Source organism: Gymnoscopelus braueri (assembly GCF_963280865.1).
Source record: "Gymnoscopelus braueri genome assembly, chromosome: 24".
Lineage (NCBI taxonomy): Eukaryota > Metazoa > Chordata > Actinopteri > Myctophiformes > Myctophidae > Gymnoscopelus > Gymnoscopelus braueri.
In genome coordinates, this window is record NC_137626.1 from 9,919,069 (window position 1) to 9,945,988 (window position 26,920).

At 40.8% G+C, this 26,920-nt stretch overlaps 1 protein-coding gene across 4 annotated transcripts in view; it reads left to right on the forward strand.

Moving 5' to 3' along the window:
* LOC308080764 (NACHT, LRR and PYD domains-containing protein 3-like) overlaps nt 1-26,920 on the forward strand; it is a 167,440-nt gene that overhangs the window by 13,778 nt on the left and 126,742 nt on the right. The window contains exons 7-13 of one of the 4 annotated variants that reach the window (XM_080422733.1): nt 8,787-8,843; nt 9,896-11,669; nt 17,118-17,285; nt 18,208-18,381; nt 19,516-19,662; nt 19,862-19,908; nt 23,796-24,357. In XM_080422733.1, the coding sequence (XP_080278859.1) occupies nt 8,787-8,843; nt 9,896-11,669; nt 17,118-17,285; nt 18,208-18,381; nt 19,516-19,662; nt 19,862-19,908; nt 23,796-24,349 (2,921 nt within the window). In that variant the 3' untranslated portion in view covers nt 24,350-24,357. Of the gene's footprint in view, nt 1-8,786; nt 8,844-9,895; nt 11,670-17,117; nt 17,286-18,207; nt 18,382-19,515; nt 19,663-19,861; nt 19,913-23,795; nt 24,919-26,920 lie in introns of those variants that run through there. The other 3 variants (XM_080422732.1, XM_080422735.1, XM_080422731.1) reach the window with 3 other exon arrangements.

Consider the following 26,920-nt stretch of genomic DNA (forward strand, 5'->3'; position numbering starts at 1 on the left):
AAAACCGGGAAGGGAACGCATCAGTGTCATTTTAAGATGTCTTTGGCTATTCAAAAGTAGCAGGTATACAAGCTCATAGCGCGGCACTGAGTGCCACGCTATGAGCTTGTAGATCTGCTATTAAAAAAAAAATCTTGAATAATATATATTTTTCAAAGGGAAAATGTTTAACTCAAATCTGGGAGTCCCTGGAACTAAATATTTTGTGATGGCGGTCCGCGGCCAAATAAATATCATTTTGGCGGGTCCTTGACATGAAAAAGTTTGAGAACCACTGATATAGAAGAAACATATGTTTTTCCAAAAACTAGGATTTAGAAGACATTTGTAGAATCCCCAGAAGCAAAGATTTGAGTTACAAATGTTTGCTTTGAAAAAATATATATATTCAAAGATTTGCACACATTTTCACGATAAAAAAAAAATTGCAGATCTACAAGTTCATAGCGCGGCACTCGGTGCCGCGCTATGAGCTTGTAGATCTGCTATTTTTTAATAGCCAAAAAAATTCAAAATGACAGAGATGTGTCCCTGGATTGAATGGGTTAATGTGTTCAGCATCCTGAAAGCACTTCTAATAATCTTCTCCCTCTGCTGCTTGTTCAGCTTTACAGCTGCTGGTGTGAATTTAATTAAAATAACCTTAATGTTGTAATGAAGCCATGTTAGCCTAACTAACACACAACTAGAGCTGTCAAACAGCTGCAAAAATGTACTACTTAATCACACAAATTCCTGTGATTAATTACATTCTTTTCAATAATATTTAAAGCAAAGATATTTATTCAAACTACCACTAAATTGATGAGGAATCCACACAAAAGAGTTACAAGCTGTATCTAGGTACTGTTGACTGTGGAAAGCCTGGTGACATGAGGTTAGGTTGTGGACAGACCTGCATCATGACAGACTATGGAGCTCAGTCAAACTTTATTGTCTAATGTTGTTTAAGTCAACTTTAGGAAGCAAGCCTTAATAAGAAACTAGACTTTGGAAAAAAGCCCCAAAAACCTGCAACCTGCAACTACCAATATTTACAAGCAACTTTACGAAGAACACAAGCCCAAAGTCGCTTATAATAAGCAGACTTAGCAACACTGACTGATGAAACAAAATAATTTACAGATAATGTTGGAACAGGAACACTATAAAATTCAAGCTGATAAATAGTCTTCATGAGCTTCTCTCTCCTGATTGGATAAGATCGGTATCCCAAACCTAAAATGAAATTTCTTTTTTACTAAAGAGGTGGATAGATGGGGAGATTCCTGATATTGAACAAACACTATAATAGCAATGATTACTGTCAGAATAAAGTTTCATTGTTTTAAGAAAAAACATTGTTAAAACTATCATAACGTATTACTAAACAATAGACAGGTTGTAACAGAAGAGAAACAGACATACAGTACCATTATGTACTGATCAATGTTGTTCATGTTTGATTCTGTTCCCTTAACAGCTACTATACCATACCCGTCGGGGAATATGAGCACCCAAAGTGTGCAGTTTGGGTTATGCGCTGTGCACTGACAGTATATCAGGGATGGAAAGTGAGTTTGTACTCTGTACTGTGTACTACAACACACACGCACGCGTGCATCCCGTCACCGCGTCGTAGAGCCACAGAGAACACACACACCCACGCTTAAACAGTTCCGTCCCCCGTCGCCAACACACACACACGGGTCGGGCGCGACCCGTCGCGAGCACACACACCCACACACACACCCACACACACACCCACACACACACACACACACACACCCACACACACACCCACACACACGCACACACACACGCACACACACATACACACCACGGTTCCTTAAATTATATGTAGAATATGTAGGATCATAGACATGTTTACACACACATGCACGTACACACACTCACATTATTAATGTCTGATTGAATATAGTGTGTCAATTTTGACAGCAATTATTTTTTAGTTTTTGTCATAGTCTTTTGATAGAAATTCAATCTAGTTGAATCTAGTCATATTTTCGTCATCTGAAGTGTTTTAGTTTTAGTCTAGTTTTAGTTGACTAAATATCATAAGATTTTACTTGCCATGATGCCGTCGTAACGCCTGATTTATAGCTGCATGCCAAAAAACGCTAATCTACAAGCTTACAACGTGCCGCAGGGTGTTGTAAGCTTGTAGATCAGCTATTTTTGGAGTATGACACCGTCATAAAATGACCTGGATCTCTTATCCTGTAGTCCTCCCTAACCTTTTAGTCTATTATTTTTTACTAAATTGACAGTATTTTAGTCATAGTTTTAGTCACCATAACATCGTTTTTATTTAGTTTTTAATGAGTTTTCGACAGTAAAAAAAGGTAGTCGAGGAACACTTTTCGTCATAGTTTTAGTCGACTAAATTAACACTGTGAAAATATGTGCAAATCTGAAAATATGTGCAAATCTTAAGCGAACATTTTTTAATCTTTGCTTCTGAGGGGTCCCTGGAACAACATATTTTGAGATGGGGGTCCACGGCCAAATACATGTCATTTTGGGGGTCCTTTTGCTATTATAGCAACATACGTTTTTTTTTTTAATTGTTAGGATTAAGAAGACATTCGAAGAATCCCCAGAAGCAAAGAATTGAGTTACAAATGTTCACTTTAAAAAATATATTTTCAAAGATTTGCACATATTTTCAAAAATAACAGATCTACAAGCTCATAGCTATGAACTTGTAGATCTGCTATTTTTGAATAGCCAAAGAAATCTAAAATGACAGAGATGCGTTCCCGGTCTTAATGGGTTAAAGTAGGATGACCTTGTTGGGCACTTAGGACTGATATTCCTACCATGAGAGGCTTGATACATATGGACCCAGAAGTGATAAAACAGAGTTGTAAAGTAGTTATAGGAGCCAAATGGGTGAAAAATGCCAATTGGATTTATGTGACCGTTGGTTATTTAAGCGTCAGGTTCACTGTCATAGTTAGGAGGTTCGACCTGGAAGGGCAAATGGCTTTTGAACGCTGGTTAAATCGCTGTGGTGCGAAATGTTTGTACATAATGTTTGGTTCAACATTTTGGACCCTGACGATATTGTTTTGCACGTGGAGTGATAAAATACTATCTGCTTGCAAGAACTGCCTGCATCGTATCTTTGGAACAATGACACACAGCAAACTGTATGGTATTAGATCAGAAAGACCATCGGCGGAGGCATATTAGGCTATAGATGAAAATGTTAAAGCAAATCAAAACATAAAACTAATTGTGAAAGGACTTCCGGTAAGATGGCGGAGTGAGGTGCAGCTTAAGTAGTTAGCTCTCTAAAGTTGGACATAATAACTCGACAATAACTCGACAAAAACAGAACCAAAGTGGAAAAGGAATGAAAAGTAAAGTTTAGGAGACACAGATGAAGCCGAAGAAACACTCGAAGCAGAAAAATAAAGTAACAAAATCAACGAAGAAGACGATGGACGTAGGAAAAGACTCGAATGGGAAAATGGACGGGGACACGGCCGAGATACTACGTGAGGGAATCGCCAATATAAGGAAAGAAATAACTGGTAACTTACTGGCCGTAAAAACACACGAAGACAAACAGCAGGACAATAAAGTAACAGAATCAACGACGACGACGGGCGGAGAAGAAGACTCGAATGGGAAAATGGACGGGGGCCTGGCCGAGGTATTACATGAGGGAATCGCCAACATAGAGAAGGAACTAAGGGGTAAAATAATGGACGAAAACCTCGCGGAAATACTGCGAACGGGACTCGCTAATATCTCTAAAGAACTAAAATCTGACAAGCAGGAAAGACAACAGGAGCTCTCGTCGTTTAAAGAAGAAGTGAAAAAGGGAATGAAGGAGGAAATCATAAGTTTTCGCAGGGAGATATACCACCAGATTCAACGACACGATGAAGAGATGGCAACGTTGATGGCTGGTGCACACGAGACACAAATGCACATATCAGAAATGGAAGAGGGGAAAACGGGGGCAGATGAGGTGGTGGTGACGGGGTTGGTGAACCGTGTGGAACGCTAAGCGTTGCAGCATCCGGGTATTCGGTCTATTGGAAGGTATAGAAGGGGATTCAGTAGTGAAATATATGGATCAATTGTTTCAAACGAAGCTTGTTCTACCTAAAGGGACCCAACTCCACATACAGAGAGGATACCGCGCCCGCACTCAGAAAACGAACAACCCATCGGCCACCCCCCGATCCATTGTGATTAACTTTCTTCGATTTGAGACGAAAGAGATGGTGCTTAAAAAGGTCTGGGAAACAAAGATCCAAGTTAGTAACAAACAACTGGGTTTCGACCACGACTACCCACACGAAGTTGTCCGTATACGGAAAGAATATCTCCCTGCCAAAAAACTCTTAAAAGAAAAAGGAATACGTTTCCAGACCCCCTTCACGAAGATGAGGATACATTGGCTTGACGGAGTGAGGATCTACAGAAATGCGGCAGAGGTCACCCAAGCCATGAGAGAGAGAGGCTACATGGTGGGACAACCAAGCGGGGAACGAGACGCTGAATCGCCGAGGGAAGACGGGAGATACGTTGTGTCGACTGTGGACCTAACGGCGGAGGAGGATGGACGCACGGGATCGAACCATGGAGCCGACGAGCGAAGACAAACGGAGGGGGAAAGAGGAGCGATGAAGAGAGCCAAAGAAAAGTTGAGAGTGTACTTAAAAAAGAACTGAATACAACATGCTAAGAGATAAGAGGTAACATTGAGTTGGTATGAGGGTGGAGGGGGGAAAGGGGAAATGACAAACTAAGGACAATTTACAGAGAAAAGAAGAAGAAATTGATGTCATGATAATAGACATATTTAAGAATGGAAAAGAAAAAGAACAAGAAACAACAAAATAAATAAAGAACCCTCCTACTGTTTTGATTCAAAGGACATATTTTGGGGATACCACCAACTCAATGTGGAGATTAGAGTGGAAAGTTGGGCTGTGTGTACAAACGAAAATGTTTGAGTCTTTTTAATTTTTCATGTTTGGGGGGGAAATGTACCAACAGAGAGGTTTTTATGTTAAGAGGAGGATGGCTAGGTGCTGGGGAAACCCAAGGATGGGATTAGAACTAGTTGCCTAGGGTGGGGCCCCCATTTAAGATGGGGTTTGCCCCCACACCCTGTTAGGAGGGTTTAGGGGTCACAGAGTTTTTTACCCTGTGTTTGGAAGTCACATTTTTGTCTTGTTTTTTTATATGTGGATACAGTACAAAATAACTGAAAATTTCTTTGGAGTCACAGTATAATTCAGATAAAGAGGGGGATTTTGTGATTCAAATTAATGATAAAGAGGGGATGTAAAATATAATGAGAGGAAGACTAGATAAAGAACCAGACGAAATACCTAGGCTCCCCCAGAGAGTGAGGAAAAATAATATAAACAAAAATAATAATAATAAATAAGTCAAGCCCTTGTGATACTACAGTCATGACTGAATTGAAATGATATGTTTCCCTGTTGATCTTTTTTTACGTATGCGTAGTCTGTCTCCCACTGTTTTTATTTTATTTTTATATGTTGTATGTGTATGTGTGAAAAATCTAATAAAAATCTAAGTGACAAAAAAAAAAAAACTAATTGTGAAAATAGCAGATCTATAAGCTCACAACACATTATGAAGTGTTGTGGGCTTGTAGATCTGCTATTTTCAACACTGTTGTGCGATGAAGTATAAATGGTTAATCGATTTGTTGATATATATATATATATCAAAAACGCGCTTCTCGACTTAGATTAGTCGAAAAAGTAATCGAAGAATAATCACAAAGAACATAATTGACCCTTTGGGTCAAACATGGAATAGCAAGAGATGGAGATCTGCTCTGTAACATTATACAGAACATGCACGTGTACACATAGACATGAAAGGGGGCTTGAGCCCCTGCCCTTTTACCCGTTGGTAAAAAGGTGCCCTCTCCAGACCATGAATGCAGCATTTATTATGGTGAAAAATAAATAGTGAAAAAAACGCAAATGCCCTACTCTAAGGCATCATTCAAGGCTAAGAGAATTGCCCCTTTCTTACTCTCTAAACGCTGCATCTCCAGTAAAGCTTGAGTATACTTAATTGAGCGCTGTGTCACGCACAGAATTATAGCCGATCTACAAGCTCACGACGCGTCCCAGCGCGACGTGTTGTGAGCTTGTAGATCGGCTATTTTCGGTACGCGATACAGCGCTCAACGAAGTATATGTCCAATCGAAACCTAACCCTGCCGGGCGCACGCACTCACATGTCCATTGTCCAATCAACGAGGAGAGCAGACGCACACAGAGAGGCGCAGACAATCAGTGATCCGTCTTAATTTGAGACAGATACAGTAGGTATTTGTGGACGAAAAATAATGATACTGTTCATTTCCTCTCTCTCTCTCTCTCTCTCTTTATCTAATATAGCCTTAGATAAAGACTCTCGTAGATGTATTTTATCGATTTTAACATGTTTTATCTCTACGAGAGTCTTATCTACTACCCCCAGATTGCCCTGGAATGTCAGCTCCAAAGACCGTACTTCTCCAAACATGTACAAATGCTAAACATAAGGTGCTTACCCGCTTGCCCCAAATGTTAACTTGGTGTAATGCGTGTTTGTGCAATGTATTAGTCCATATCTTTCAATAAAGAAGTGTTTTAATCCCGTCTGTGGCCAATTCTGTCGGAAGTTCCCAATGGGCGGTGGTGACGGGGCGCATCCGGTGAAATCCGGAATTACACTCAATGTGAACAGGAAGTAAACGAGGGGGGAAAATGGCGTTTGGCCACAGACGGGAACAAAACACTTCTTTATTGAAAAATATGGACTAATTAATTTTTTGAATAGCCAAAGTATAAAATAATGGATAAAGTGGTGAAAGTGATTTATATTACACTTTTGCTGGGGACCCCCCTGGAACCACCCCCCCCCCCCAAGGACCCCTAGGGGTCCCTGGACCCCACTTTGAGACCCAATGTGCTATATAGCTCAAATCTAAAAGGACAGATGCTTTTCCGCTTTTAATGGGTTAATGGACACCTGCAGTGGTTGTTTAGGTTTGGTCTTCCACATCAATAAATAAATAAAACAAATATACTAAACTAAATAGCCTATGGTTATAGGCAAAAGTTTGTTTGCCAAAATGTATAAATAAATCTCATTGATTTACAATTTTGAAAAAGCAGACCACCAAAAAATATACCGGATCATTTGGCCACAACATCAAGGATCATGTAGTTAATTGCATCCACAACCACTTTGTGGTATCACTTTTCAATTCACATATATATTTATCTTCATCTGTGCTTGGGACAATGATCTAAATGTGGTGTGTGTGTGTGTGTGTGTGTGTGTGTGTGTGTGTGTGTGTGTGTGTGTGTGTGTGTGTGTGTGTGTGTGTGTGTGTGTGTGTGTGTGTGTGTGTGTGTGTGTGTGTGTGTGTGTGTGTGTGTGTGTGTGTGTGCATGTGCAAGACTATTTGCTACAATCATAGCAGAGATGTGGGGAGCAGACATAACTGTCCTTCCAGTTTAGTTTTCCTATGAATATTTATTATAACATTAATCAGGACCATATTTACCCAAACGATATACAAAAGTCATTGAATAATCTTGATCTTATCAAGTGTTCCCATGCAACACATCTGTTCGTCCTCAGAATGTACACACATCTGCTGGGAACTACTCCTAACATGTTAGATCAGCTCTCAAGCTCTCCTACATTCTGGCGGAGACAGGAGCTCCATACTAATAATGAATATTGACAACATGCTCCTCCTCCTGTGTCTTAAAGTAGGATCACCTTGTTGGGCACTTTCCTACCATGAGAGACTTGATAAATATGGACCCAGAGGTGATAAAACAGAGTAGTAAAGTAGTGTGAAGTGACCAGTTCACTGGGTCATATGGGTCGTCTCCTCACATGGCAAGGAATGCAACAGTTAATCAAACTAATCAATTTAATCGATTATAAAACAATCAATAATCAATAATTTAATAACAAATTATTGATTAATAATTTATCCCTATTTTGGGCGTATTAGGCTACAGATGAGAAATTTAAAGCAATTTAAACCATACAAACAAAACATTGTGAAAATAGCAGATCTACAAGCTCACAATGCATCACAAAGCGTTGTGGGCTTGTAGATCTGCTATTTTCAACATTGTTGTGCGATGAAGTATAAAATAATGGTTGTTGATGTATTAAAAAAATACATTTATATTAAAAAAAATGCCCTTCTAGAGTACTATTAGATTAATTATAAAAGGAATCTCTAGAATAATAGGCAAAGAAAATAATTGATAGTTGCAGCAGCCCTAAAATGAAGCTGGTGTTGATTTCATAACTTGACTGTAATAACGTGAAATGAAACTGATCTTTTCTCTGTACTCTGATGATGCAGCCACTGATGATGAATCTGATGAAAAAATTAAAGCAAATGGTTTCTATCTATAAAATGCACAAGTGACTATAGTAAATGTTTTTCTATGTATTTCTTATTTGACTGCTGCCATCTCACTCTGATGACAACAACAAAAACAACATCACTCAAAATTAATTGTACAGAGCTTTCATAAAACATGGTTGTTTTGTGTTTTATTTGATCAAAAGTGCATCACACACGCAAACACATGTTTATTCTGTGTTTTATTTTTTTAAATTAAGCTCCAATTTAGCATCATACTCAGAGAACTGCTTCTCATTTGTTCATGGAAATAGCTGACATTTGTATTGTGTCTCTGTGTGGTATGTATATGTTGTGTGTGCGTGTTTTTGCTTGCATGTTTGTATAGGAATTCCCCTAAGAACAAGAGTTCCAACATCAAACGTGAACAGTGATCTAGAACCTGGTATGTCTGTTTCTCTTCTCTTACTACCTATCTATTGTTTATTATTATGTTATTATTTTAACTGATGTTTAAACAGTTTTCAGTTTCGGTTTTATTTAGAATCCACAATAACATGGGTTTTATTTTAAAGTTTACCACCAAAAGTGTTATTTGATTGTGCTGTGTTGTTGTTTATCAACAACAACAACACATTAAACAAGGACACTGTACTGCTGTCCTCCATGGTGTGGACTAGTAATAATTCAGACAAAACTCTCAGACAAACTCTTGAGAACTCCTGACAACTCATACAGGATAAACAAGTGTAATTTCATGATGATGAATTGTGATGAATTTCTTGATGATGACAATTGGAACTGGAACACTATACAATTATAGCTGATAAATTATATTTGTAGGGTTCTCTCTCTTGATTGGCTAAATGTATTAAATATATTCACTGTGATTAAACAACATGAACCTAGTCCCTATTTTGGGGCGTAAATTCAGTGGAAAATAGCAAATCTTAAAGCTCATAACACGTTGCAGTGTGGCATGTTGTGAGCTTGTATTAGCTACCTTCTGTGAAGATATTTAGTTTAGAGCGAAAACAAGCGGGCCTACTATGGGGCCCTGGGGGACTCCTATCAACTAAGTACTATATATAGGGTTTAAGTGGTTAATTGTGATATTATAATACTAAAGATGAATAAGAAAATGTATATATATTTGATAAATAACAATAGGAAGCCCGAATCTTCAGCTGTTGTTTAACTACTACTGTTGTTGTTGTTTTTTTGTTTTATAGCGAATATACCCGATCTACAAGCTCACAACGCGTAGCCCCACGTTGTGAGCTTGCTGATATTTATAGTATGATAAATTATATAAGTGGTTCATCATTGTCAATGTATTATATAATCTGACATCAAATTGATGACTTTAACATAGTTATGCAGCTATGGAAGCAGATGCATGATCCTCTTTAACTTTTGAATTACCAAGACCTCATTTGAGAAGCACATTTACCATAACATGCACTTATTGATGTCCTCTGTTATTTTGTCATTTAGAAACTGCTGCTGCTGACTGGCAACAACAACTTAAGTCTATTCTGAGGGAGAAGTTTCAGTGTATGTTTGAGTGGATGACAAAAGAAGGACAAAAAACACCTCTGAATGAGATCTACACAGAGCTCAACATCACAGAGGGAGGGAGTGGACAGGTCAATCAGGAACATGAGGTCAGACAGATTGAAACAGCATCCAGGAAACCAGCCAGACCAGAAACACCAATCAAATTAGAAGACATCTTTAAACCTGTACAAGATAAACCAATCAAAACAGTGATGACAAAGGGAATTGCTGGCATTGGTAAAACAGTCTTAACTCAGAAATACACTCTGGACTGGGTAGAAAACAACATCAACCAGAATATCCACTTCATCTTTCCATTCACTTTCCGAGAGCTGAATTTGATACAAAAGGAGGAGAAGGAATACAGCTTAGTGGAACTTATTCATCACTTTTTTGGTGAAACCAAGGAAGCAGGAATCTGCAGCTTCAACACTTCCAACGTTATGTTCATCTTTGATGGTCTAGATGAGTGGATGTTTCCTTTACACTTTGAGAACAATAACACATGGACTGACGAAACAAATCCAACCTCAGTGGACGTGCTACTGGCAAACATCATCAGTGGACACCTGCTCCCCTCTGCTCGCATCTGGATAACCACACGACCTGGAGCAGCCACTCTGATCCCTAAAGAGTATGTTGACAGAGTGACAGAGGTGAGAGGGTTCACTGACCCCCAGAAGGAGCAGTACTTCATGAAGAGATTCAGTGATGATGAGGGCCTGGCCAGAATAATCTACTCTCACATCCAGACATCACGAAGCCTCCACATCATGTGTCACATCCCAGTCTTCTGTTTGATCATTGCTGCAGTTCTGGAAGACATGATGAAAACAGCGGGGAAAGAAACGCTGCCAACAACCCTGGCTGAGATGTACATCCACTTCATGTTGGTTCAGTTCAAACAGACAATGGACAAGTATCCTAACTGTAGTCCAGATCAGATCATTCTGTCTCTGGGAAAACTAGCTTATAAACAACTGGAGAAAGGCAACCTGATCTTTTATGAAGCAGACCTGAAAGAGTGTGGCATTAATATCAATGATGCAGCAGTGTACTCAGGAGTGTGCACAGAGATGTTTAAAGAGGTGAAGGGTGGGTGGTACAAGGACCAGGTGTTCTGCTTTGTCGATCTGAGTGTTCAGGAGTTTCTGGCTGCTCTTCATGTCTTTGTCTCATTCATCAATACCGGTGTCAACCTACTGTCAACCTCCATGTGGTCCGAGCTTATATGCAAATCTAAGACAACACACCTCTACCAGAGTGCTGTAGACAAGGCCTTACGAAGTCCAAATGGACACTGGGACTTGTTCCTCCGTTTCCTGCTGGGCCTCTCATTGGAGACCAATCAGGCTCTCTTACAAAGACTGGTATTAGTCAGTAGTATGTCACGTATGTCACGGACCAATCAGAAAACAATCAAGTACATCAAGAAGAAGATCAGGAAGAATCCCTCTCCAGAGAGAAGCATCAATCTGTTCCACTGTCTGAATGAGATGAATGATCATTCTCTAGAGGAAGAGATCCAACTGTACCTGAATACAGGAAGTCTCTCCATAGAAGGACTCTCTCCTGCTCAGTGGTCAGCTCTGGTCTACATGTTGCTGTCATCAGGAAATGAGCTGGATGTGTTTGACCTGAAGAAATACCAAGCTTCAGAGAAGGCTTTTCTGGGGCTGCTGCCAGTGATCAAAGTCTCCAATAGAGCTCTGTAGGTGAACTGATAACTGGATACATTTAATGTGTAATTTTTCTTTTATAGGAAAGAAAATACAATCATTTAACCACTTAATTCCTATACAAAATAATGTAAATTATATAACAAAACAAAACAAAAATAGCAGATCTACAACCTGTTGCTTCATGATTTGTTGTGGGCTTGTAGATCGGCTATTTATTGCAATTTTAGAAGAATTACCAAAATAGGAATGGAAGGGTTAAAATGGTTAATTAGGAACCTTGCTCAAACATAGACTAAAATAAATTGTGTGTATTTGTGCGTAGGCGTCGGATGAGCCTGACCCGGGTAAACACATCCATTAATCATAATGATTATCAGCTGGGGGATGCATGTAGGAAGCTCTGTCTGCCTGTCTTTCTTTACCTCATTTATCTTAAGTCTGTGTGGATTGCTATGGGGGTATGGAAATATTTATATTTACAACCACAAACAGCAGCTAAAGTGTTTGTTCTGTCTGTCTGTCTATCTCTGTTCTGTTCAGTGTTGTTGTTTTTACTGTGGTGCTTTACCACTGTGGTGTTTACCGTGGCGGCCGCGCATGCCTGGTACACACAACACTGCCCTGACTCGGGACTGACCGCTTTCCTTTTATTATAATAATAATAATAAATATAGCTGCAAGCAGCAATAAGCGGTTTCGAGGGATAAGGCAGAGACAGGAAGAGGCAGGCAGACAGGCAGACAGTGAGAGAGAGACAGACAGGCAGACAGACAGACAGGCAGACAGACAGTGAGAGAGAGACAGACAGGCAGACAGACAGGCAGGCAGACAGACAGTGAGAGAGTGAGAGAGAGGCAGACAGACAGACAGGCAGACAGTGAGAGAGTGAGAGAGAGGCAGACAGACAGACAGACAGACAGACAGACAGTGACAGAGTGAGAGAGAGGCAGACAGACAGACAGGCAGACAGTGACAGAGTGAGAGAGAGGCAGACAGACAGACAGGCAGACAGTGACAGAGTGAGAGAGAGGCAGACAGACAGGCAGGCAGACAGTGACAGAGTGAGAGAGAGGCAGACAGGCATACAGGCAGACAGCAACAGAGTGAGAGAGAGGCAGACAGACAGGCAGACAGTGACAGAGTGAGAGAGAGAGGCAGACAGTGACAGAGTGAGAGAGAGGCAGACAGGCAGACAGTGACAGAGTGAGAGAGAGGCAGACAGGCAGACAGTGACAGAGTGAGAGAGAGGCAGACAGGCAGACAGTGACAGAGTGAGAGAGAGGCAGACATGCAGACAGACAGGCACACAGTGACAGAGTGAGAGAGAGGCAGACAGGCAGACAGTGACAGAGTGAGAGAGAGGCAGACAGGCAGACAGTGACAGAGTGAGAGAGAGGCAGACAGGCAGACAGTGACAGAGTGAGAGAGAGGCAGACAGACAGGCAGACAGTGACAGAGTGAGAGAGAGGGAGACAGGCAGACAGACAGTGACAGAGTGAGAGAGAGAAAGACAGGCAGACAGTGACAGAGTGAGAGAGAGGCAGACAGACAGACAGGCAGACAGTGAGAGAGTGAGAGAGAGGCAGACAGACAGACAGACAGACAGACAGACAGACAGACAGACAGTGACAGAGTGAGAGAGAGGCAGACAGACAGACAGGCAGACAGTGACAGAGTGAGAGAGAGGCAGACAGACAGACAGGCAGACAGTGACAGAGTGAGAGAGAGGCAGACAGACAGGCAGGCAGACAGTGACAGAGTGAGAGAGAGGCAGACAGGCATACAGGCAGACAGCAACAGAGTGAGAGAGAGGCAGACAGACAGGCAGACAGTGACAGAGTGAGAGAGAGGCAGACAGTGACAGAGTGAGAGAGAGGCAGACAGGCAGACAGTGACAGAGTGAGAGAGAGGCAGACAGGCAGACAGTGACAGAGTGAGAGAGAGGCAGACAGGCAGACAGTGACAGAGTGAGAGAGAGGCAGACATGCAGACAGACAGGCACACAGTGACAGAGTGAGAGAGAGGCAGACAGGCAGACAGTGACAGAGTGAGAGAGAGGCAGACAGGCAGACAGTGACAGAGTGAGAGAGAGGCAGACAGGCAGACAGTGACAGAGTGAGAGAGAGGCAGACAGACAGGCAGACAGTGACAGAGTGAGAGAGAGGGAGACAGGCAGACAGACAGTGACAGAGTGAGAGAGAGAAAGACAGGCAGACAGTGACAGAGTGAGAGAGAGGCAGACAGGCAGACAGACAGGCAGACAGTGACAGAGTGAGTGAGAGACAGGCAGACAGACAGGCAGACAGTGACAGAGTGAGAGAGAGGCAGACAGGCAGACAGTCACAAAGTGAGAGAGAGGCAGACAGTGACAGAGTGAGAGAGAGGCAGACAGTGACAGAGTGAGAGAGAGACAGACAGGCAGACAGTGACAGAGTGAGAGAGAGGCAGACAGTCAGACAGGCAGACAGACAGTGACAGAGTGAGAGAGAGGCAGACAGGCAGACAGTGACAGAGTGAGAGAGAGGCAGACAAGCAGACAGGCAGACAGTGACAGAGTGAGAGAGAGGCAGACAGTGACAGAGTGAGAGAGAGGCAGACAGTCACAGAGTGAGAGAGAGGCAGACAGGCAGACAGTGACAGAGTGAGAGAGAGGCAGACAGACAGACAGTGACAGAGTGAGAGAGAGGCAGACAGACAGACAGACAGACAGTGACAGAGTGAGAGAGAGGCAGACAGACAGACAGACAGAGAGACAGTGACAGAGTGAGAGAGAGGCAGTGACAGAGTGAGAGAGAGGCAGTGACAGAGTGAGAAGAAGTGAACATCCATTAATTAACAAAGTCATGATTTTTGTTCAGTAAATTATATTTGGACTGGTTGAATTGGGGTTTGAACCAGGGACCTACAGACTTGCGGGTAGACAGTGTAAAGGATAAGGATAATTCCTTTAACAGGTCCGTTCATGAAAGTCCTTGCGGCCTAGTTTCCAATGAGGGCCTGTGAGCAATTAGGGGTTAAGGGTCTTGCTCAGGGACACATTTCATTTCATCGACACATTTGCTGGCCTGGCCTGGAATCGTACCTGGGGCAACCAGGGCCTCTGGCTCCCTAGGCGGGCTCACTAACCACTCAGCTATGGCCGCAGTACTGACTGAGCTATTGGATAGACAGGACGCTAACTACTCTAGATCACTGGTTCACAAAACATTTAGCAATAAAGTTTTTTTTTTTTCTCCTCGGAATGGAAACTAGTGAAAATAGTCGATCTACAAGTTCACAATGCGTTGCTATCTAAAAAGGTGTGAGATTGTAGATCGGCTATTTTCACAAGAAAGTATATCATACATAAAAAACAACTACTCTCAAAAGCATTTCATGTTATTGTTTAAAAATTGCACATGTCTGAATTAACAGGGTCATGTTTTATACAATGCAATTTAAATGTAAACTGTGATGAGTGGGGTTTGAACCGTGGACCTTCGGCACATGAGGTTAACACTGTACTGATCAAGCTATTCAATCCACAGTCTTAGTCAGTGAAAAAGGAGAATCCAACAAAACAAAACAAAAGAGGGAATGAAGTACATCATACATTGAAAATAACTACTCTCAATAAGCGTTTCATTTAACAATTGCACGTTTATTCATTGATACAGTCATGTCGTGTGCAATGCAATTGAGATGAAGTCTGCATGAGGTGGGATTTGAACCGGCGTCCCTGTGGTTTCAAGGCAGATGATTAAGCCATTGGACCAACAGACCTGAACTGGTGAAAAAGGAGCTCACACATTTGACACAGTTTCACGCAAATTGCTCAGAAATCCTGGGTTTAAATGTTTTTCAAACTGCTCAATATGGCGTAAAATCTAAGGGCGGAGCTTACTGGTCAAAGTGATAGATATGTTCCTCATGAGTCAAGGCACATTTTTCACACACAAGTTTCACGGCTGTCGGCCAAACGAGGCATGACTTTTGCCTGTTTAAAGTTTGCATTTTCAAAAAATTGCTATAGCGCCCCCCTTTGACCAATTGGAGTAAGATTGGTTTCAGTGATACTTAGAATGACCCTCTACAATATTGCAAAGTTTCAAACAAATGTGAGTCTGCATGTATGTGTTAGGGGCAGACGAATCAGTTTCATAAAACTGCAATATTCATTGGCTCATAAAAGCTTAACGTTTTCCCTTATGGAAAATCCGCTTGCTCACGTCTGTCGGTATAGGTCCAAAGTTCATGTGTAAAACATTTTGTGCAGATTGCTCAAAAATCCCATGAGGAGTTTGATTTTAACTGCTTTTCATATAATTCGAAATGGTGGGAGATCTAAAGGTCAGAGGTCAAAAGTCAGAGTGTGAAAGTTGTTAGGCATGAGGAGACGCATGTGTGTATCGAAGTGTCATGGATGTGGGTCAAACAGGGCATGAGTTGTACCTGTTCAAAGTTGGCATTTTCAATTGAGTGCTACAGCACCACCCTTTGGCCAATGGTTGTGAGTTTCGGGCCTTTGCCGTTTGGCATAGCCCTCTACCATATTGCCGAGTTTTGTAAAAAGTGACCACGCGGTTAGGCCAGAACTGCCAAAAGCGGCGGAAGAATAATGAAAGTGTAGAGACGTAATAAGGCTTCGAGCCTGATAGGCCTCGAAACCTTAATAATTATACAAAATAATAATGATTATAATAATACATTAATAATAATAAAACTTTATTTCTAAAGCACTTTTCAAAAACAATGTTACAAACTGCTTTACAATGCCAGGATATAAACCATCCATAAGGATAAAAAACAACAGTCAATTACAATCTATAAGGTTATAGTCAGTGTGGAAGTCCCAAATGAAGTCAGTGTGGGTCGCAGGTCTCAGCTAGCGTTACCTCCCACACCCGGGTCATAGCTCCTCGCTGTAGGCTTACAGAAAGCAGGTGGTTCAGTGTTAGTAGAAAGAAAGTCACGGCTGAACTACATCGGGCGTGAAAATGTGCATCTCTGCGTGGAATTTATTGCGTGCGAATGCGTTTTGAAAGATCCAATTGATGTCAATCATACCAGCTACACCAGACACACAGATAGGGCGAGCCCCATGTACTCATGTTCTGTATTAACACATTATTGTGGTGGCTAGTTGCAGCGACAATGACACACTATAATCCAGACATATCTATAATCTATAATTTGCACAATAGCCAGCAGTAGCCAGGCTATTTGACCTCAACTTTAATCATCTTGTCATGGCAGTCTACTGAATTTACCCTCTAAGTTCCATGAAATCTTGGCCATCTGTTCATGACTTATTTTACTAACAGATAGATAGACATACAAACAAATACAATTATACAAATATGAACTGAAATGTTTTTAAAGTTCCATTGAAAGTCACTTGGTTTTTTTTCGCTAATGCTAATAACTAGATATGATTCATGTATAATGTGATGTTTCATAAAATACAAACAATGATGTAATCACTACTGTTTCTTCAGGCTGAGTGGCTGTAACCTGTCAGAGAGATGCTGTGAGGAGTTATCATCAGTTCTCAGCTCCTCTGGTTTGAAAGAAATGGATCTAAGCAATAATTATCTGTGCGATTCAAGCGTGACTCAGCTCTGTGTTGGACTGGGGAGTCCACACTGTACACTGGAGATCCTCAGGTCAGTATTTATGAACCTGTTCAACAGATGACAATTCTGGAGTGATAACACATGGAGCTGATCCTAATTACTCTTCTTTTTGTGTGTGTGTGTGTGTGTGTGTGTGTGTGTGTGTGTGTGTGTGTGTGTGTGTGTGTGTGTGTGTGTGTGTGTGTGTGTGTGTGTGTGTGTGTGTGTGTGTGTGTGTGTGTGTGATAGAAATATCACATTTCATAATAGAAATATATTGTCTCCAATAGTTCCATATTAAAATATCCCTTTTTTGTAGATAGAAAATCAGGGAGATTGGTCAGAGTTAAATGAATGTAAAGTGTGTGTGTGTGTGTGTGTGTGTGTGTGTGTGTGTGTGTGTGTGTGTGTGTGTGTGTGTGTGTGTGTGTGCTCCTATTGAGACATTTAGATCTTGTCAAAGGTCATATCTCACCTAAACACAGGATCTGACATGAATTTTGTCAAGATTCAATTTATCCCCTGAGCGAGCAGGCAGGCTCTATTAGCTTAATGGTACTTGCACAGGATACCGGCTCCAAATCCGTATATATCCGTATATCCGTATATACTAATATACTGGACTTTTGGTCTTCCTTTAAGACTTTGATGCTGACATGACACTGACATGCACTTTATTGAATGCACTACATGTGATTTCTGACCTCTTAATATATATGACAGAATACTGATCTTAACATGGTGCTATTTTCAGGCTTTTTGTGCTCTTTTCATTTTCCATTTTTTACTTGTAATCTTTTACCACTTGAAATGCAAACGTGAAAGCCTGAATTTCTTTTAAATAATATTTCTATAACTTTTACCTGTAACTGTGTTGTGACAATAAAGTGGATTGATTGGATATGTTTAATGTATAATGTGTTAACAGAAACATAAAATACAAATAATGATGTAATCACTACTGTTTCTTCAGGCTGAGTGGCTGTAACCTGTCAGAGAGATGCTGTGAGGAGTTATCATCAGTTCTCAGCTCCAGCTCCTCTAATTTGAAAGAAATGGATCTAAGCAATAATGATCTACTCGATTCAGGCGTGAAGGCGCTCTGCGTTGGACTGGGGAGTCCACACTGTACACTGGAGACCCTCAGGTCAGTATTCATGAACCTGTTCAACAGATGACAATTCTGGAGTAATTACACATGGAGCTTATCCTAATTACTTTTCTTTTTTGGTCTGTGTGTGTGTTGGGGGGCACAGACAATAGTATATAGTATAATATCTGTCAAGCTGTTGAATGCAAAGACAACTTGTTAAGTTTCACAAGTTTGGACCATTGATTCATTGAACTAGAAAAAAAGCATTTGTCCCCTTCCTATATGAAAGCCCCCCTGTACTACAGACACTACCAGGCCTCCTCCCAGCTGTCCCCATCAGCTTTCACTGTAATTTGTATTGATCATGTATTTGTATTTGTATACATGTAGGCAGCAATGTAGTTTTAATTCTGAAAAGGAAAAAGTCATTAGAGAATGTGTTGTGAATCCAGGGTGGTGTTTTCATTTAATACAGATAACAAATGATGTGTGCATGCACATGTAACATTGGTTTGAATGAATACGTTATAGGCTAGATAGAGGAGAATAAACAAAGTTGTGAATTATTCCCTCTTCATTTCCCACAATAAAAACGTTCAATGGTTGGGAAGAAGTTGGGAATAAATTAGTCCAATATTGGAAAATGATTATGCTCAGTAACCTTGTCTACATGATATTAAATGACAAATGGTACACACATTTGGGACAACAGAGAACTTGTCTGGATCACTTGCAGAGTGATTTTATGAATGACATAAACACTGACATGTGGGGCAAAAAAAACTATAAAAATGTATATGTAACAACGTGTTTACAAAATACATTAACGGTGCGTAAAGCAGCAATCCCAATGACCACTGAGCAATATTTGTGCAAAGTCTGGACCAGTTGGAGCAGTGGTGTGCTGTGAGACCCTCCACAACACTGACTTAGCACTGCATGGGTGTCTCTGTGGGTTCTAATAGAAATATATTGTCTCCAATAGTTCCATATTAAAATATCAATTTTTTGTAGATAGAAAATCAGGGAGATTGGTCAGAGTTAAATGAATGTAAACTGTGTGTGTGTGTGTGTGTGTGTGTGTGTGTGTGTGTGTGTGTGTGTGTGTGTGTGTGTGTGTGTGTGTGTGTGTGTGTGTGTGTGTGTGTGTGTGTGTGTGTGTGTGTGTGTGTGTGTGTCGCACTATAGGTTGTCAGGCTGTCTGGTCACAGAGGAAGGTTGTTCTTATCTGGTCTCAGCTCTGAGATCCAACTCCCATCTCAAAGTGTTGGACTTAAACTACAATCACCTAGGAGACACTGATCAACTCTCTGCTCTACCACTGGAGGCTCTCAGGTATGGAGAGACCTGCTGCCACTCAAATGTGTTCTAGTATGTTTAGAGTATCTAAATCATACTGTGATGATGTATAGCAATGTTTAATGTTTGATGGTGAACATTGTTATCAATCATTGTTTCTATTATCTAGTGACAGTAGTAGAATAGTAGAATAGTAGAATATACAGGCCTGACTTTGTCTCTCCTTCACCCTCAGTGTCGGACATGGTGGAGAGAAGATGCTGAAACCAGGCTTGAGGAAGTGTAAGTGTGTATTCTGTTTTATTCATGAAATCAGATGAATTTAGATGAACAGCTCATATACACAGCAGCATTTGACATTAATTCATTCACATCCTACTGTGATTTAAGACGATAATAACCCCAACTATAATACGTTGCTATTAACCAAATTAATACAGAATCTTACTTCCTGGGTTTTGTTACGAATTACCAGCTTAGTATTGGGGTGAACCCCGCCTACCTGTGGTGTCCACATACTGTAGGATTCTAGAATTATACACTAAGGTTGATATATTCATCAAGCTACTGAGTACCTACTTCTCAAAGCTTTCATCACTTCCTCTCTGAATGCAAACCCTCTGGCCTATAAGAGCACACAAAACAGAAGTACTTTAATTAATGGTAGCTTCTCTCTAATGAAACAAGTGTTGATATAGGTTTAAATCAGGGGAGTCAAACTCATCTCAGGGCACAGGCCAGACTGAGTGAAATAGATATTCTATTTGTTATTTTTGAAAGGTTTTGCCTATAATGACATGCCCAACATAGTGACTCCTCCAGGTTGAAAGTGGTTAAAGGGATAGGTTTAGGTCATATTTGAATTTGCATAATGCTATTCAATATTTTGTTTATTTCTATTGGACATGCAGTTACACATTCATATTTTGTACATTTTTATTACATTAATTCTGCTCTCATTATTTAAACATTAAATCTGATCCTTTCTACTAGATACTTACTGAAATACTTATTTGGATTCGTAACTTTACTTGAGTACAGTTTTTGGCTACTCTACCCCCATCTGCTTATTAGGAAATGTAGTCATTGGTGGAAAGTGCATTGACTCAAGTACTGTACTTGAGTAAAATCTTGAGGTACTTTATATTTCTACTCCACTACAGTATATCTCTTGCAAATATTTTACTTTTTACTTCCCTACTAGTATTTGACAGCTTTAGCAACTACTGTAGTTACTTTGTAGATTTAGGGAACGTTTTAAGGGGTTTTTGTTTATTTCCTTGTGGTCGGACGGTTAAGCGCGGCACACAATATATCATAACTCTATGGGCACGCTGCGCAGGATGCATGATACCCGGTCTTGCACGTAATTCTGAAGGGATGTCTGCCATTCAAACTCTCTCTCTGTTATCTTCAAAGTCTGATTATTAATTCCTTGTGGCAGTTATCATCAGTTGGAGCTACAGTAAATAATAAAGTCAACAGTCTTTCGGGAGGGAGGCTAAATGTTTTCTACTGCCGTGTGGATTACCATGTGTCCTGTAGGCTATCAACTACCATTTCAGATCAAAGCCTTTGTTCATAAACCAAAGTGATTGAAACTTACTTGGAGTTACAAAGCGATCGATCATTTCCCCCTGAAGCCTCTTGTTTTTATATTAGCCTAATAATTAGATTCTGTGGCGGCCAGCAACAGGCTATATGTAGGCTATATGAAGCATATATGTTGAATGAATCCAACAGGATAAAGCAGGCTAAATGAAGTGCTGCGGCAGCTGTCAGTCTGTCTAATCAGCATACCTCTCGTCCTCACATCAAAGGCATTGCTCATTCCAAATTAATATGTTAAATCTAATCAATAACTGCTGAGTGGGACAGTCACTTTGAAAAACAGAATGAGCCCAACTGCTGTGAAAAGGTAGAATTGTTGTTCATGAATTATAGCCAATAATATTTAATGAAGAGAAAAAGGCAGCTGCTGCTGTTCATTAAAATGTTGGGCTCTCACAGTTTGTCACATACTGTATTTCCCGGGCCGAACTGCATACAACAGATATACACAGGGACCCCTCCAGTGTTCATTTACCGGTGTTAATTTAACTCTGGGAGTGTAACCAAATGGACCCGTGACGCGTCCCTAGCGCCTTTGCACGTACAGTTCCAGTTCTCGTCCCCCGCCCGCCGGCCACTCACGGCCCCGACACACACATTTAACACACACACACACACACACACACACACACACACACACACACACACACACATTTAACACACACACACATTTAACACACACACACACACATTTAACACACACACATTTAACTAAAAAGCGTTGCTGTCTCAGTTTGTTGAAGAGAGCTGAATTATAGAGCTTCAGCTGATAAAGTAACTACATGTAAGAGATTGCACATAGCCTAGTCATACAGTAGCCTACAGTAGCCTACATGTGAACAACAAGCCGCTGGCTTTATTGTGTTGTACAGTATGATATAAACATAATACAATTATATACATTGGAATATATTGTGCACACTTCATCTGTCTCAAAAGCTAAGCATAGTTAATGTGTCTATGTGCATGCCTGAATTCAGAGACTGCTATAAAGTACTGTGATGACAAAGATGATTATGTTTAAAATATGTATTGTATTTATATTTGGACTGAATATAATATATATAGATCAGAAATACCTAAACTCTGTTATAAACATTGGCAAAGCAGCAGCACCGTGTTGCGGGACTGTCGGGGCCACGAGTGGGCGGGGGGGAGGGAGAACTGGCACTGTACGAGTAAAAGCAGGGACACACCCGTGACGGCCGGCCCTTGAGGGTCCATTTTGTGCCCTCTCGGGGTAACAAAAACATTAAAAAAAGGCTCTTATAAGATCCACCCGCTATTTACTGTTCAACATAATTCCTGCTATATCGTTCATGAGCAGCAAAATCAGTTCATATTCCTCTGCAATGTGCGTTGCCTTTCCTCGTGTTGCTGCTGGTTCAAGAAGCTGGTTCTCTCTCCCGATATCTTGTTGTAATTTTAGTACCGTACGACCCACTGTGGTTACGACCTATCAAATCACTCTGGATTAAACCATTGCCTTTAACCAGGGGTGAAAGAACATGAAAGCAGCCTCTGCTTACCACCAAGTTGTGCTTTAAATCTCAATGAAAGATAAACGTGGAGTTTATTTGTTTTTTGTGTTCTTGCCTACTCCGTTTGATGAGTGTGTACTGTCATTCAGGCAGTACTGTATGTATTTGATGTGTGGGCGCTGGCATGCAGGCGGTACTCTATTCGATGTGTGTGTGCTAGTGTTGAAGCGGTACTACTGTATTTGATGTGTACTTTTAAGTATTTTTACTTACTTTATTTACTTTAAAGTAATCAGCTGCAGCTGTGAGGCCGTGCTCGGACGAACACACAAACACACACGGTCAAGTGTGCGCACGCATGTGTGTGTGTGTGTGTGTGTGTGTGTGCGCGCGAACGTGTGCAGTGCTGGCTCGCACATGTGCATTGCTGGCTTGTGTGTGTGTGTGTGTGCACGTGCATGTCTTTAAGTGGCGCATGTGTTGCACCAACTCTCCACCAACGCGTCGCATAGCGTTGTGAGCTTGTAGATCTGCTATTTAGAGCTTTTATAGACACACACACACACACACACACACAAACACACACATAGTGTACAAACACACACACACACACACACACACACACACACACACACTGAGTAAAGAACACACTGTACACGCACGCACGCACGCACACACACATGTCATCTCTGTCGGATGGAAACCTTGAATGTCCAAAACTGTTACTTTTCATAAAATGGGTTAAAAAATAACCAGATACGAGGTTTCAGCCTCAACAGTAACACTATACAGTACACACACACACACACACCCACACACACACACCACACACACACACACACACACACACACACACACACACACACACACACACACACACACACACACACACACATACACACACACACACACACACACCATGAAGTAGGACATTCATTTAAAAACATAAAGAGTGTAAATATGGAGATACAAGGTTTCTTCCAGACAGTAACAATTCATAATTATTCATTATATTTATATATTATGATGAAGTTATATTTGATTGTAAACTGTATTGTATCATTTTTTCCTCATCAGATGTGTGTGAACTCACACTGGATCCAAACACAGCAAACAGAAACCTCTCTCTGTCTGAGAACAACAAGAAGGCAACACTTGTGGAGGAGAAGCAACCATATCCTGACCATCCAGACAGATTTGACGTCTATACACAGGTTCTGTGTGGAGAGAGTCTGACTGGACGCTGTTACTGGGAGGTAGAGTGGAGTATAGAGTTTTCTATATCAGTGACATACAGAGGAATCAACAGGAGAGGAGGGGTTGTTGACTGTGTGTTAGGACGCAATGACAAGTCCTGGAGTCTGGAATGTATTGATGGTAACAACACGTATGCTGTCTGGTACAATAATAAGAGGACTGTCCTCCCTGTCAGTCCCTCTGACTCCCACAGAGTAGCAGTGTATGTAGACTGCTCTGCTGGCACTTTGTGTTTCTACAAAGTGTTCTCTGACACACTGACACACCTTTACACCTACCAGACCACATTTACTGATGAACCACTCTGTGCTGGGTTTGTGTGCTGGAGGTATGGAGGGAGGTCTGGTTCCTCAGTGTCTCTGTGTCAGATGTAGGAGGTTCAGTAACATCCTGTGTCCTGTAGGAACACACACTGATGCTGATGTGATGCTACACTACTGTATGTACACACATAATAAAACACACACATGTGCACACATACACACGCATGAAAATGTGCACGCCCACACATAAACACAAACACACACACAATCACGCTCACACATACAGTAAACACACAAACACATACACACCAAACACACATGGTAAACACACGCTCACACAAATACACACACACACACTGTACACACTTACAGTAAGCGCGCGCGCGCGCACACACACACACACACACACACACACACACACACACACACACACACACACACACACACACACACACACACACACACACACACACACACAGAATAAACACACACATATCATCTCTGTTGGATGGAAACCTTGTATGTCCAAAACTGTTAATTTTCTGAAAATGGGTTAAAAAAGAACCAGATACGAGGTTTCAGCCTCAACTGTAACACTATACAGTACACACACACACACACACACACACACACACACACACACACACACACACACACACACACACACACACACACACACACACACACACACACACAGTATAGTTTGTATTACTATACTTGTGAGGACATGGCACACAGTTTTTAGATGCCATTGAAAATAGATGAAAAACAGCCAAATCATTGCAGATCTACAAGCTAACGACGTTGTTAGCTTGTAGGGATGCCACAATCTGACCTTGAGCCAATTCGAAATTCGGACAGCCCTGGCGAATATTTTTCGATTATTCGACAGCGCCGCCACCCCCCCAATAATTAAAAAAAAAAAATGTTTTAACTCTAACCCTGACTCCTACACCTGACCGCTAAATGTCTAATCCTAACCCTGACCCCAACCTGAAACTTTTACTAATTATACACCTTTAAAAAATATATTGGGGGGGTAGAAAAAATTCTACTGGAGGGTAAATCTGACCCTCACAAGCATATAGTAATACCCACACACACACACACACACACACACACACACACACACACACACACACACACACACACACACACACGTTCATTCAATGTTATGTAGAATCATTTCTCAGAGTCTTGACTCATGATACAACATGGACATTGTATTGTGAAATGTAAATAAAGGCAGGAAGTGATTATTGTCTTCAACAAATGTTCATCTTCCTCACAAAGACACCAGGATGTGATGTTTGTTGTTTTTATAATCTCACTTCAGTTGTATTGAGTCTCCACTCCACTGACACAACTCCAAGTCATTATGTTGATTCCATGTCAGGTTTTCACTGCTCACTAGTGAGGCTAGTTAGAGTAATAACAACATGTGACTCTTAACTAGTGGAATAATGATACAACATGGACAGCATAGTCCACTATGTCTTATCTGAGCCTTTTTACCTTTTATAAAGTGGAAAATGTCTTTAAATCTTTTCACTCCATTCCACTGATAATTTGCCAAATTGTGAGCATTTGTGAACCTGTTAATATTTAGACTTTGTAAATATGGTTCATATGGGCTTCAGATTGTGAAGATTAACCCATGTTTTGTATTTGTTTCATATTTTCTCATACTGTAATAACCAACCAGTAATGCAGAGTTAATAGTACATTTATTATGTGACATTGTTGTTATGGTCTGTTGCTTTTTAAACTTTTTTCTTTTTTTTAAATAAAGATGATCTGATTCTATATCTGATGTTCTTCATTTATTTATTAGTCTTGGCTTTTGGACATATTTTTCCTTGAAGTCTCAAGGACAGTAGAAAGATTTTCTTTGCCAGGACTATTTTCACACAACACACATTGGTTATGTTCAGACTGGCAGCCATTATGATTTGACGCATGAACACTTTTGCTCATCAGGTTTGAACCACATTCATAGGTGGTTAAAAATGATTCAAATCAGAGTTCTAAAGATGTGTCTCAGTCTGGAAGCTCTAACCTCTCAAATCTGACATCAAACTGTCATTTATGTCAGTGGTTCACAACCTTTTCAGGCCGTGACCCCCCAAAATAATCATATTTGAACTGGGGACCCCCCACCCTGACAAGCACTTGGAATTGTATGAGTTGAGGCATACAATTTAGTTTGACTCGGTTCCACAGATAAATATTGTTAAAATAGCCGATCTATAAGTTTGTAGATCGGCTATATTAAAAAATGTTTCCTCTTTCTTATATTATTTGACAATTTGGCTTAAGTTTTTATAGTATAGTTTGTTGGTTATTTTGATGCAGTAATGGTATTCTTCTTTTTCTTTTCTTAAAAGTCCTTAAATTGTAACTGTCATCTGGGGACCCCCCAAAAATCATGTGGGGATCCTCCTGGGGACCCCGACCCACAGGTTGAGAACCACTGATTTATGTCACTGACAAAAAATAGAAATTGTCCCTTGCCTTTAGATCCTGTGTTCAAATGCAGATATCTGGTTATAGAGATTAATATATTCCAAACACAAAAACAAAGCCACACGGACTCGTCTAGTCGTGAAATCAGTTTTAATAAACAGTTCCCTGGAGAGGGAGAGGATTATAAGGCCAGAACACATTAAACTGGTATCATGA